Source organism: Schistocerca nitens, chromosome 8, assembly GCF_023898315.1.
Source record: "Schistocerca nitens isolate TAMUIC-IGC-003100 chromosome 8, iqSchNite1.1, whole genome shotgun sequence".
In the NCBI taxonomy this organism is placed as follows: domain Eukaryota; kingdom Metazoa; phylum Arthropoda; class Insecta; order Orthoptera; family Acrididae; genus Schistocerca; species Schistocerca nitens.
Window position 1 is genome coordinate 574504424 of NC_064621.1, and position 12355 is coordinate 574516778.

Genomic DNA, 12355 nt, shown 5'->3' on the forward strand with positions numbered 1-12355 from the left:
AAGACGGCCTAACGGTGTGCGGGACCGTAGCCCAGCTTCATGGAGACGGTTGCGAATGGTCCTCGCCGATACCCCAGGAGCAACAGTGTCCCTAATTTGCTGGGAAGTGGCGGTGCGGCCTCCCGCATGCCCGCTATACGCCCTCGCTCAAAGTCCGTCAACTGCACATACGGTTCACGTCCACGCTGTCGCGGCATGCTACCAGTGTTAAAGACTGCGATGGAGCTCCGTATGCCACGGCAAACTGGCTGACACTGACGGCGGCGGTGCACAAATGCTGCGCAGCTAGCGCCATTCGACGGCCAACACCGCGGTTCCTGGTGTGTCCGCTGTGCCGTGCGTGTGATCATTGCTTGTACAGCCCTCTCGCAGTGTCCGGAGCAAGTATGGTGGGTCTGACACACCGATGTCAATGTGTTCTTTTTTCCATTTCCAGGAGTGTATTAACCAACGATTGCTGACGCGCTGCGATGTTGAAGGTTCTTATAACTAGAAACATCTCACACATTTTTGCTTTTGTTCCGTGTGGAAGCCTTAATAATGATATTATATTTTATGTTATCTGAAATACTGGAATTGTTTAAATAGTTTATGTATATAGAATCAGGGGCTCAATAAATCTAGTATTAGCAGACATAGCTTAATTATGTGTTTTTAACCAATTTTGATCAACTTTGGCTTTCCTTCGAATAGAACGCTCGTTACGAAAGTGCGCCTGTATGTAGAATGCTCTATTTTTCGTTGACAGCAAGTGTCTTTATGCATTTGAGTGTTCAGTCTGCTATAAACGTGTGTGTATGCAGCTTGATGTTTTCTCATAACATGATTCTATCATGTATGTGTTAACCTCAACTAGTACGTAAAAGTTTTCTGAACTGCAGAACTTGTTTACGCTACATCGTAAAGCTTAAGACATCATTTCGTTTCAGAAAATCATAGTAGTAGCATAAACAAACGTTTTAACGCTGCCGTTTTACCACACCAAACGTCAGGCTTCAGAAAAGATGTGCCTTTACTAGTCTAGTAACGTATGTCTGTCGGGAGAAACTCACCATCGTAAATGGGAGGTGCTCTTCGGAGGCGGCTGGCAGCGAACAGGTGGGTTCCCCCACCACAGCGGCGACACACAGTAACGGCACCAACAAGAGTAGGGCAGCCATCTGCAGACAAACAACAGGCGCACAGCGCAGATATTCACTGACTAACGACCGAGCTACCAACCACGTGAAAACTGTGTCATCGCAGTTATTCAATAAACAGTATATTGTATCTAATGCTTTTATGTATTTTGATTATAAACTAGGCGATTAACAATTGTAGTCTTTTACGTATTATATAGGGAAACGAATAAATTAGTCTAAAGTGTAAATGAAGTCCCATGCTTCTTGACAGAGCGTATGGGAACGATGCGGGAGACCCGCACCGCTGTACTATGCAAGGTCCTAACGGAGGTGGTTTGCGTTGCCTTCCTCCGAGCGTAATGGGTATGAATGATGATGACGAAGACGACACAACAACACCCAGTCATCTAGGGGCAGGTGAAAATACCTGACCAAAAAAGCATAACAGCAGTAGGTATACAAATTATAAAATGAAATCACCTACACATTTACTGTAATACTAAACTTGAACAGATAAAGTATTTTAGTTCCTGTTGCAAATTCAAGAAGGAAATTCTTGAAGAAGCAACATAAACTTGTTGGTGAAAGAAACAAGAGGACATCTCAAATCCATAACACAATACTTGTTATCTTGCCAGTGTGAATCATTAATTGTTATCTTGAATCGAGATCCAACGGGTAACTAAAGTCATTTTAAAATAATTGAGGTCAACCTGAATGATTGATAAGCTAGATGTCAGGACTATTTCGTCCTCCCTTTCCTCCTCCACTTTCGTCCTCACTCTTACGAGTGATAGTGATGTCTCAGTACCATTTGAACTCACTTTGGTTGAAGTTGCTCCAAATTGTGTAGCTTTGCACGTCGTTACTTGCAACCGCCAACCTTCCACCTCCTCCAAGACTGTCAATAATCTGGATTATCATCGATCTGCTGGTGACCACAAAAACTCTGGATTGAGCACTTTGTTCTGTTTTGACTACTTGTATGCGTGAACGCTTCATACAAATGTCTAACATTCAAGGGTGGTATATGTTTCTTAGCCGAGATATATCACCTAAGATACGGTGATAGTGAATGATGTAATTAAAACCTTTGATGATGTAATTAATGTCGCAAATATTGAAATGTACCTAGTACACTACATCAGTGTTTATATGATTCAAATATTTTTTCCTTAGAATTTAGTTCAACTACGTTGTTGTTGTTGTGGTCTTCAGTCCTGAGACTGGTTTGATGCAGCTCTCCATGCTACTCTATCCTGTCCAAGGTTCTTCATCTCCCAGTACCTACTGCAACCTACATCCTTCTGAATCTGCTTAGTGTATTCATCTCTTGGTCTCCCTCTACGATTTTTACCCTCCACTCTGCCCTCCAGTGCTAAATTTGTGATCCCCTGATGCCTCAGAACATGTCCTACCAACCGGTCCCTCCTTCTTTTCAAGTTGAGCCACAAACTCCTCTTCTCTGCAATTCTATTCAATACCTGCTCATTAGTTATGTGACCTACCCATCTAATCTTCAGCATTCTTCTGTAGCACCACATTTCGAAAGCTGCTATTCTCTTCTTGTCCAAACTATTTATCGTCCATGTTTCACTTCCATACATGGCTACACTCCATGCAAATACTTTCAGGAACGACTTCCTGACACTTAAATCTATACTCAATGTTAACAAATTTCTCTTCTTCAGAAACACTTTCCTTGCCATTGCCAGTGTACATTTTATATCCGCTCTACTTCGACCATCATCAGTTATTTTGCTCCCCAAATAGCAAAACTCCTTTACTACTTTAAGTGTCTCATTTCCTAATCTAATTCCCTCAGCATCACCCGATTTAATTTGACTACATTCCATTATCCTCGTTTTGCTTTTGTTGATGTTCATCTTATATCCTCCTTTCAAGACACTGTCCATTCCGTTCAACTGCTCTTCCAAGTCGTTTGCTGGGTCTGAGAGAATTATAATGTCATCGGCGAACCTCAAAGTTTTTATTTCTTCTCCATGGATTTTAATACGTACTCCGAATTTTCTTTTGTTTCCTTTACTGCTTGCTCAATATAGAGATTGAATAACATCGGGGAGAGTCTACAACCCTATCTCACTCCCTTCCGAACCACTGCTTCCCTTTGATGTCCCTCGACTCTTATAATTGCCATCTGGTTTCTGTACAAATTGTAAATAGCCTTTCGCACCCTGTATTTTACCCCTGCCACCTTCAGAATTTGAAAGAGAGTATTCCAGTCAACATTGTCAAAAGCTTTCGCTAAGTCTACAAATGCTAGAAACGTAGGTTTGCTTTTCCTTAATCTAGCTTCTACGATAAGTTGTAGGGTCAGTATTGCCTCACGTGTTCCGATATTTCTACGGAATCCAAACTGATCTTGCCCGAGGTCGGCTACTACTAGTTTTTCCATTCGTCTGTAAGGAATTCGTGTTAGTATGTTGCAGCCGTGTCTTATTAAACTGATAGTTAGGTAATTTTCACATCTGTCAACATCTGCTTTCTTTGGAATTGGAATTATTATATTCTCCTTGAAGTCTGAGGGTATTTCGCCTGTCTCATACATCTTGCTCACCAGATGGTAGAGTTTTGTAAGGACTGGCTCTCCCAAGGATTTCAGTAGTTCTAATGGAACGTTGTCTACTCCCGGAGCTTTGTTTCGACTCAGGTCTTTGAGCGCTCTGTCAAACTCTTCACGCAGTATCATATCTCCCATTTCATCTTCATCTACATCCTTTTCCATTTCCATAATATTGTGCTCAAGTACATCGCTCTAGTATAGACCCTCTATATACTCCCTCCACCTTCCTGCTTTCCCTTCTTTGCTTAGAACTGGGTTTCCATCTGAGCTCTTGATATTCATGCAAGTGGTTCTCTTTTCTCCAAAAGTTTCTTTAATTTTCCTGTAGGCAGTATCTATCTTACCCCTAGTGAGATAGGGCTCTACATCCGTACATTTGTCCTCAAGCCATCCCTGCTTAGCCATTTCGTTCAGTTACGAAATAACCCAAATTTTAAAGTAAACCTTCGAACGAACGCCATAAACATATTATCCTAATACCAGGTGGAAATGGGTTGGAATGGGAAATAGTTTGACACCTAATTAAGGGAGTTTAGTCCAATTCATCATATAATAGAATCACAGTTCTATAGTAGACAATATTTTTAAGGCGCAGAGCTTTAGAAGCTGTCTAGGATTATGACGCATACTCAGTGCAAAGGCACTCTAGTGAAGCAGCGAGGTTCAGTTACTGGTGGTGGTACTAAGCTTTAAGCCGAACATTCGTTGCCAAAGAAAGGGTAGGTGAAGTTTATAATCAGCAGACATTAGCTCAAAGTATGGGTTAAAGGCCCTTTTGAAACGTGTCAGAGAAAGAGAGCATGTGGCAAAATAAATGGTCAGGTTGATCGGAAACCTAGAATTGGGGAACTCGCGATAGTGTTAGAGTGAAGTCAACTGTGTACAGCACCGGCATCCGCCTTACAATTTGTTTAAAATCATGACCAAGAACATGAAAATTACCTCTTAGTAATACCAAAAGCACCCGGTTAATGGTAGCAAGTGCGGATCGCACTGTCAACCAATCACTCACGAATTAAATGAGACTCTACGACCGTCACTTTCAGGTATCAAGAGCTGTGCTATTTTCGGAGACTATCGGGGACTCGTCGATGAAATACTGTCTCTTGCACTCTTCCGCGTTGGTTGATCGTAACAGGAAGAAAAACGCAGAGTGGTTTCACCTTTGTACTTCAGTCATAGCGCCAGCTCTGAAAGTAGTGTAAATACGACAGGATGTTAACAGAACTTTATTGTATATGATATTTTGTTATGTAATCGTGAGCAAGTTGAATCTTGAAAGGAAACACGCCAAGGAAGAGGTGCCGAATAAATACAGCATTGTAAAGAAAAGTGTTCGCCATATGTGTGGTAGTTTGCCTGCATTCCAACCAAAATTATCTGTTCCATATGGCCAGCTTCCGAAGGAATTGAGCAGACGTCGAGCTATTGTGTGCTGTAGTGACTTCACTAGTGGCTATATTACACAATCCCTCAGCATTTTCTCCTAATTATGTCTTAGGCTTTCCTCGTGACCCTGAAAAAGAGAATAAAAACAACCTCCAGATTATTAGTAGCAAATCTTGTAGCAAGCGCAGAAGCAGAAGGCGTGGAGCTTTGATAGAGTACCTACTCAGTTACGTATGATCTGAGAACACAATTCTTCTACATAAACGTTACCTCGCTATTACGCGTGAAAGTTTGTTCGTAAAATTCGTGAAGAGCTGAAGAGTTGTGGCTTAGGGGATAAGTGGCGTATACTCAGGTTTTAATCCTTGGACAGTTCATGAACTATTTCGGTAATTTACGGCTTCCACGCACCTCTGCCAATGATCTGTATACGTGAAAAATGTAACTGCTCCGTGGCTGGGAGTCCACGTTTGACTGTAGGTTTCCGCGAACAGCCTGGGTAAACCAGGTTAAAGGTCGTAGGAAGGCAGGGGCATTCCATCGCCATCAGGAGTGTTGAAATATGTGTGAATTCCTAAGGGACAAAACTGCTGAGGCCATTGGTATCTAGACTTACACCTACTTAAACTAACTTATGCTAAGAACAGCACACACACATGCCCGAGGGAGGATTCGAACCTCCGGCGGCAGCGGCCGCGCAGTCCCGGACATGACGCTTTAAACCGCGCGGCCACTCCGTGCAGCACGCCAACAGGAGCATTTCTGTTCTATGTGTCGTGTCTGTTCTTTCGGAGATGTCTGAATCATGTAATAGTACCATATTACCACACATATAGTAATATACACCCTTTGACCGTATTTCATGACATTTTCAGTATGGATGCGCGCTAGGTCCGCCATGTTGTGGTGATAATGCTAAATGATGGTAGGAATTACAATGGTGGACAGTAAAGTACTGTGCAAAAAGTTTGGAATTTGGTTTGGAGGGAAGCGTGCTCGGATAGCCTAGGCAGTTGAGGCGACCGCTCGCGCTATATGGGAAATCAGGGTTCGAGTCCGAGTTCCACACAAATGTTCGCTTGTCGGCGCTGAATTATCACTGTGCCCTCATGTAGGTGACGTCTGAATTTCCCCTTCGCCATAAATATGAACAAGACTAATGGCAACTACAAGGCAACCTTCGGACTGAAGAAATAATTTTATGTAACAATTATTGTAAAGGAGCTTGTAATAGAATTCTTTGATACGGTGAAATTTACACCACTCCACCGATCAATAATCTCTAGCCTTATTACAAGACATCGGTGGCTCCAACATTCACACTACTGAATCTTGTACATTTTAACTTATTATACATTGACAGAAGCGGAACACGTAGACCCGGCAGCACCCAACTGCCTGTGGGAAACGTTGATTTAAGTTTCATCCTCATGCGAGCTTATGTTCAATACAGAAAAAAGCCGTTCCAACACAGGAAGAATGATGTGAGTACATGGATGGCTGCTGAATGTGTCTAACGATACTGGAAATCTCCAGGCGGAGACGGCAACACAGCATGCTCAGAGATCGTGGTCGTGCAGCTAGTCACCATCTTCCGGACTTTGAGAAAGAATCATAGGCGTGAGAGTCACGGGAGAATCCCACTGCCAGATCACACAGACAGCTGGTTGTAATGTAACGACTGCGTACGGAGTGTCATGGGCCCTTCCACAAGGACCGCACAAGTTCAGAGGACTGATCGACTGGCTCTGACGAGCAGATGGACGACAACCATCGAAATCCTGGATGAGTTTTCAGACAGAGTGTCACCACGAACCTTTGGGGAAAAAATTGATGGAAGCTGGGTGAAGATGTCGATTTGCCGATGCAAATTTACTGCTGATCCCATGCCTAAGACAACAGGGACCAGCATTATGCAAAGCCACGGGTAACTGAGCCCTAGAGTGGCATTTTGCGTTGTCTCGCCTCTGTTTGTGATGGTGATATCGACACCATCATATCTCTAGATGACTTGGTGAATGGTCAAAGAAAGTAGTGTTTCTGTAGGTCCACACGCCTTAAACTCATGGAACCATGTGTGGGGTTACTGGATACGATAACAGGACTGATTTGATGACATTGTAGAATGGATGCTGAATGATCGCAATGGTAAATTCTAATGTCACATCGTATGTTGAATTCTGTATTCCAGCAGTATAATGCAACACCCAGCACTGCTGTACATGCTAGAAATGCCATGAGAAATTAGGAGTTTCATTGTCTGTCTGGCTCGGTCCTTTGATTCGACCAGCTTACAATATGTCTGTGATGCGACTAGAAGCCGTATTATGCTGACCTCCATCCAGCAGACTGTTTGAGCAGATGTAGTATATGTTTCAGTCTTGTCAAGAATTTCTCTAGACGCCATTTGGAGGCGGTTGGTTCTCACAACGAATACAAGAGTGCTACCTCCTAGTGACGTTAAGTATGGAAATCAGTTCTAGATAAAATTGAAAGAGGACAAGTTACTCTCTCACCTATTTTTCACATATGGAAAATTATTAAAGATTTTATAACAATTTGATGCACCTTGAACGAGACTCTAGAAAGTTAACAGCTTGAGCAGATGCTGATGGAGACTGTTATGGCACTGAAAGGTTGAGGTATTTTTATGGTTCTTACCTTGTAGAAACGGCATGTTGGGAGTTGAAAGCAATCGGCGGCGAGATTATCCTTTAGTAAATATTGCTGGGCAGGCCCACAACCTTACACGGCAGACACAGCAGCACCTCTTTGAAACAGGTCTCCAGCAGAACAATGCAGTGATACCTACTGCGGCGCCAGCAGTAGCCTGAGCGGAGGGCTATGGTCTGAAGAAATGTGCCAACACAGTGGAGTTGTAAACTGGGCATTGTGTGCAGAGGCGCAAGTAATAAAATTTCACAAGTTTTTGTTTTCACCAAAAGTGCAAATAGGCCTGTGAACCACTTCCATCGGCCACCTCGGCTGTATAAGAAAAATCAATCAATAACTTGTTTAGCATAATTTATGTCTGTTTTGAAGGAAAATAAATGGTGTCACAACAATAAAATTATGCCAACACAATCAATCATTTATATAGTCCCACTAGGATTGCTTTTCAAAATCAAGCCGAATTCATGCATATTGTAGAAGTGGATTTGTGCATGTATGTATGTTCTATACCTCCAGCTAAACCACAGGATCGATTTCAATCAAACATGGTACACACGTCACTTACTGTTTGTAAAGCAACAGTGTGGCGCTAAGAACCACCTATCACCTGGAAGGGGAAGGGGCGAGTGTGAAACAGAAATCATTCTATATTCATCCAGTATCTGTGAATGAGAGCATTATGTTAAACCCTTAGAGACTTTTTTCATTGACACATCTCACGTAATGAAAGAAAAAACATTCATCACGTACTACTTTGTCGCTGTTCCTGCAGTAATACTGCTGCATCAGGCTTGACCTCTAATTTATTACTTCTTTACTGCTTTGTAACACAGTTTGCAGACATAATTCATATATAACACAGAATGTACCTGCAGATATGACACGTAGTTCTTGATATATGTCGTCATAAACACTGAGATGCATGGAATTTTAATTTATTACTTCTTTACCAGAAACACTGTTAGCAACAAATTTCTCAGCCAGTATCCACATACAGTACTGGGTGTACCTGCAAAATTATATCATTGTATGACACACAGGTCAGAAGATATGACATCATAAGCTTTGAACTATGTGAAAACGCAAGTACAGGACGCAAATCGCTACAGATACAGGTGCCATACACGTATAAATATGTAAGAAATACATATGTGACATGGAATATATGGATATATGTGGAATATATGTGACATGTATATACAAGGACAAATCGATGGGTAAAAAGAAGCTGCCTCAATGTCAACAAAATTTGGTGCACATATAACTTACTATATGGAAATAAATATTGTGGGGATATGATACCGCAATCTCCAATTGGTGGGAGTGATAAAGTGAAGAGAGAAGGGGGAGGAGAAGATGGGCAACCGGAGAGGGTAAGGACGAGCTGGACACAGAGGGTAGAAGGACATGGGTAGAGAGGGGAGGAAGGGATGGACAGAAAGGGAAGAGAAGGAAACTGATAGAGAGATGAAAGGCGAGGAGATGGACAGAAACAGGAGAAGATGGACAAAGAGAGGGGGAGGAAGAGACGGACAGATGCAGTAGGGTAGGAGGAGATGGACAGAGAGGAGGAGGACAAAATCAACAAAGGCAGGAAAGTGAAGGAGAGGACAGAGACAGAAGGAAGAGGACGTGGGCAGAGAGAGACTGCAGGAGCAAGGAGACAGTGAGATCAGGAGATGGACAGACAAAGGGAAGAGGAGGAGATGGACAGAGAGTGAGGAGAGGAGGAGATGATCAGAGAAAAGATATAGGTGATGGTGAGAGAGAGGCGGGATGATGTGACTGGCCATGAGAGGTGAGACAGGTTAATAGATACAGAGGAGGGATTGAGGAAGGAGATGAAAAATGAGAGGGGAAGTAGGATGGAATTATGGAGGTGAAAAAGAAGACTGAGGGGAGAGGAAGAAACTGGATTAGGGGAAAAAGTAGATGGGCAGCGAGGGAAAGAGAAGGCGAACAGAGAATGGAGGAGCAGATAGATAGAGAGAGGATGCAGGAGCAGATGAACAGAGAGAGGGGGGGGGGGGGAGCCAATGGACAGAGAGAAGTCCAGGAGGAAATGGACAGAGAGCAAGGAGTGGACACGGAGAGGGGGAGGAGAAGATGGACAGAGGGGGCAGGAGGAGATGGAGAGAGAAGGAGGGGGGAGATGGACTAATACAAGACCAGAATAAATACATAACCCGGTAATGCCAGGTGCTCAGCTGGTAATATTGTTTACATGTTGAACATCTCCACAAAGTTGGATTAATACCTGACTTGTGCTACGAGTTCGAAAAGGAGCAATGTAGGAACATCGTTGTTTCCATTAAACAAAGAGCCTGTTATTGGGGTATCAATAGCTGTGATTGGACAAGATGAAAAATTGTCTTTTCGACATTCACATTGACGGCTACACTCTTAACTACTTACAGAAGTCACGGATTACATAGACAAGGATTTGAACGCGTTGCTGCCTCTGTATCACAAGGTCCCGGGTTCGATGTCTGGCCGTGTTGGGGATTTTCTCGGCCCGGGGACTGGGTGTTTGTGTTGTCCTCACCATTTCATGATCACGATCACCATTCGCGGCAGTGGAATGTGTAAACAAACTGGACTGTGTAAAAATTGGAACTTTCTACGGGATCTATAGACCGCGCAGTTGGGCACCCCACAAACCAAACATCATCATCATCATCAGGGATTTAAAGCCCACTCCTCTGGAAAGCAAGTATAGCGTCTTAATCACGGCATCACCTTGCTCTGACATACTTTTGGTAGCTGAGTGTGAGGCACCAAATGGCAATTAACTTTGGCCATTGATATGTCACGTAGTGCGTCCTTTTGTTGCAACGTTTCACCGTAAGCGCAATTTCTTTTATACAACATAAAAGTTAGCTGTTTACCATTGATGTAAGAACACTATCGATTGCTGTACGGGTTAGTGCTGCAGTGGTTCAAGTAGCCTCCTGAATTCATACTACCAAGAGAAGAAAGTATCCCTATCACAATTTCTTCATACGTGAGGCATCCATGATCATTATTAGCTTTCATAAATGTGTTGTGCAAGTGCCCGTTTAAACCTTACGGTGAGGTAACAATTTATTACTTCGTATTTTTCAAAAGACTGCCTGCGAAGAGGTAAAGTTCTTGAAAAACGACGCACGATATGCCACGAAAAACAATTATTTAGTGATATACGTTAACTCCATAGCGCCTAACGTTTAAGTAAGAGAAACCTCTTTTTCTTAGACAGTTTAATTCTAAGCTACAAGACACAACTTAATTAGTCATAGTTTCTCAAATATGTTGAACATTGTCTCTCGGATTTAAAGAAATTTAAGTGCACACAAATCAGGTTTTTCTTGTACATTCGATAAAATAAAATCCCAATTAAAATGACTAAAGGAACAGCTTGAATATTTAATAACAAAATTAGAGTTGTTGCACTAGTTGGAAGGGCTAGCTACTTGCAGAATACCAAGAACTACTTCTGACCGTAAATCCAAAAACAATGAAGCTTATGGTAGAGTATCGGAAAGAAACGTTTGGAAACAGTTCTGCACTTGTTGTCTAAGGAAGAAACTAAAACAATCTTTGAATCTGGAGACATTCTAATGACTGAATACGATATGTCACAGGGAAAGAAGTTACTCGCAGAGAACTTACTCATACCTGTATAAGTTCGTAATTTTCAACGACCAGTACTTATTTGAATAATATCCTTTTGGTAGGCTGCTTCATTACAAAACATGAGAACAACTTCAAAACAGACCTGTCGACCCACTTGGCCACGGTGATCGTCAGTTTGCTTAACAATCGCAGTCTGATAACAAAAAATCTTTTATTGAGATTCATATTCACATGGCGTTGCCAACGAAATAACAGTCAGCTCACAACTACGAGATAAAAAAACTTACTGTTGGCGATTCACAGTTGCCGGTCCACCTCTGGCTGCCACGAATCGTAGGAACCCATTTATATGTCAGCAGTAAGTAGGGCGGCGGTTCTCCCTGTCGAGTTACGAGGACGCTAAAATGCGTATTAGTACCCTCTGCTACAAACGGGTTACAGCCGTTTGAACAAGTGATACATGTACCATACTGTCTATTTTATTTTACATGCTATATATCTTGTAATTTGTTCTAAAGAAGATATGTTTTTTCATAACTTTTTTTTATTTGTTTGGAGGAATTAACCAAAATATCAGTTGACTTCGACCGAAGGTATTATATCCAGTTTACAGAGTAGCTTTACAGAGCATAATATCAAAAAGTTTCCGGTAGGCCAATCAGAAAAAATCGCCGTGAGCATTGCGGAAATAATCACACCCATGCTCCAGATTGAATATACTCATTTGGTAAAAACACTGCGCCCTGCTGCGTGAAGAAGTCCTTAACTGCCTGCTGCACATTCTTCTACGACAGGATGGTCGACCTTTCAAAGCCTCTTTTTAGGGACCGAAGGTGTGATAATCGCGTTGGAAAAGATCAGGACTATAGGGTTTATGGTATAGTGTCTCCCACCTGATCCGGCCCACCTTCTTCGTACCTTCTGGTCTCCCAGACCGACCGCCGTCTCGTGTCGAAGCGCGACCGACAGGGAA

General features: G+C 42.5%; 1 protein-coding gene across 1 annotated transcript in view; it reads right to left on the reverse strand.

Moving 5' to 3' along the window:
• The window catches only part of LOC126198513 (uncharacterized), a 52962-nt gene that overhangs the window by 27425 nt on the left and 13182 nt on the right, over nucleotides 1-12355 (reverse strand). Inside the window, exon 2 of the mRNA XM_049934898.1 lies at nucleotides 1053-1160. Coding sequence (XP_049790855.1) covers nucleotides 1053-1160 — 108 coding nt within the window. The remainder of the gene's footprint in view (nucleotides 1-1052; nucleotides 1161-12355) is intronic.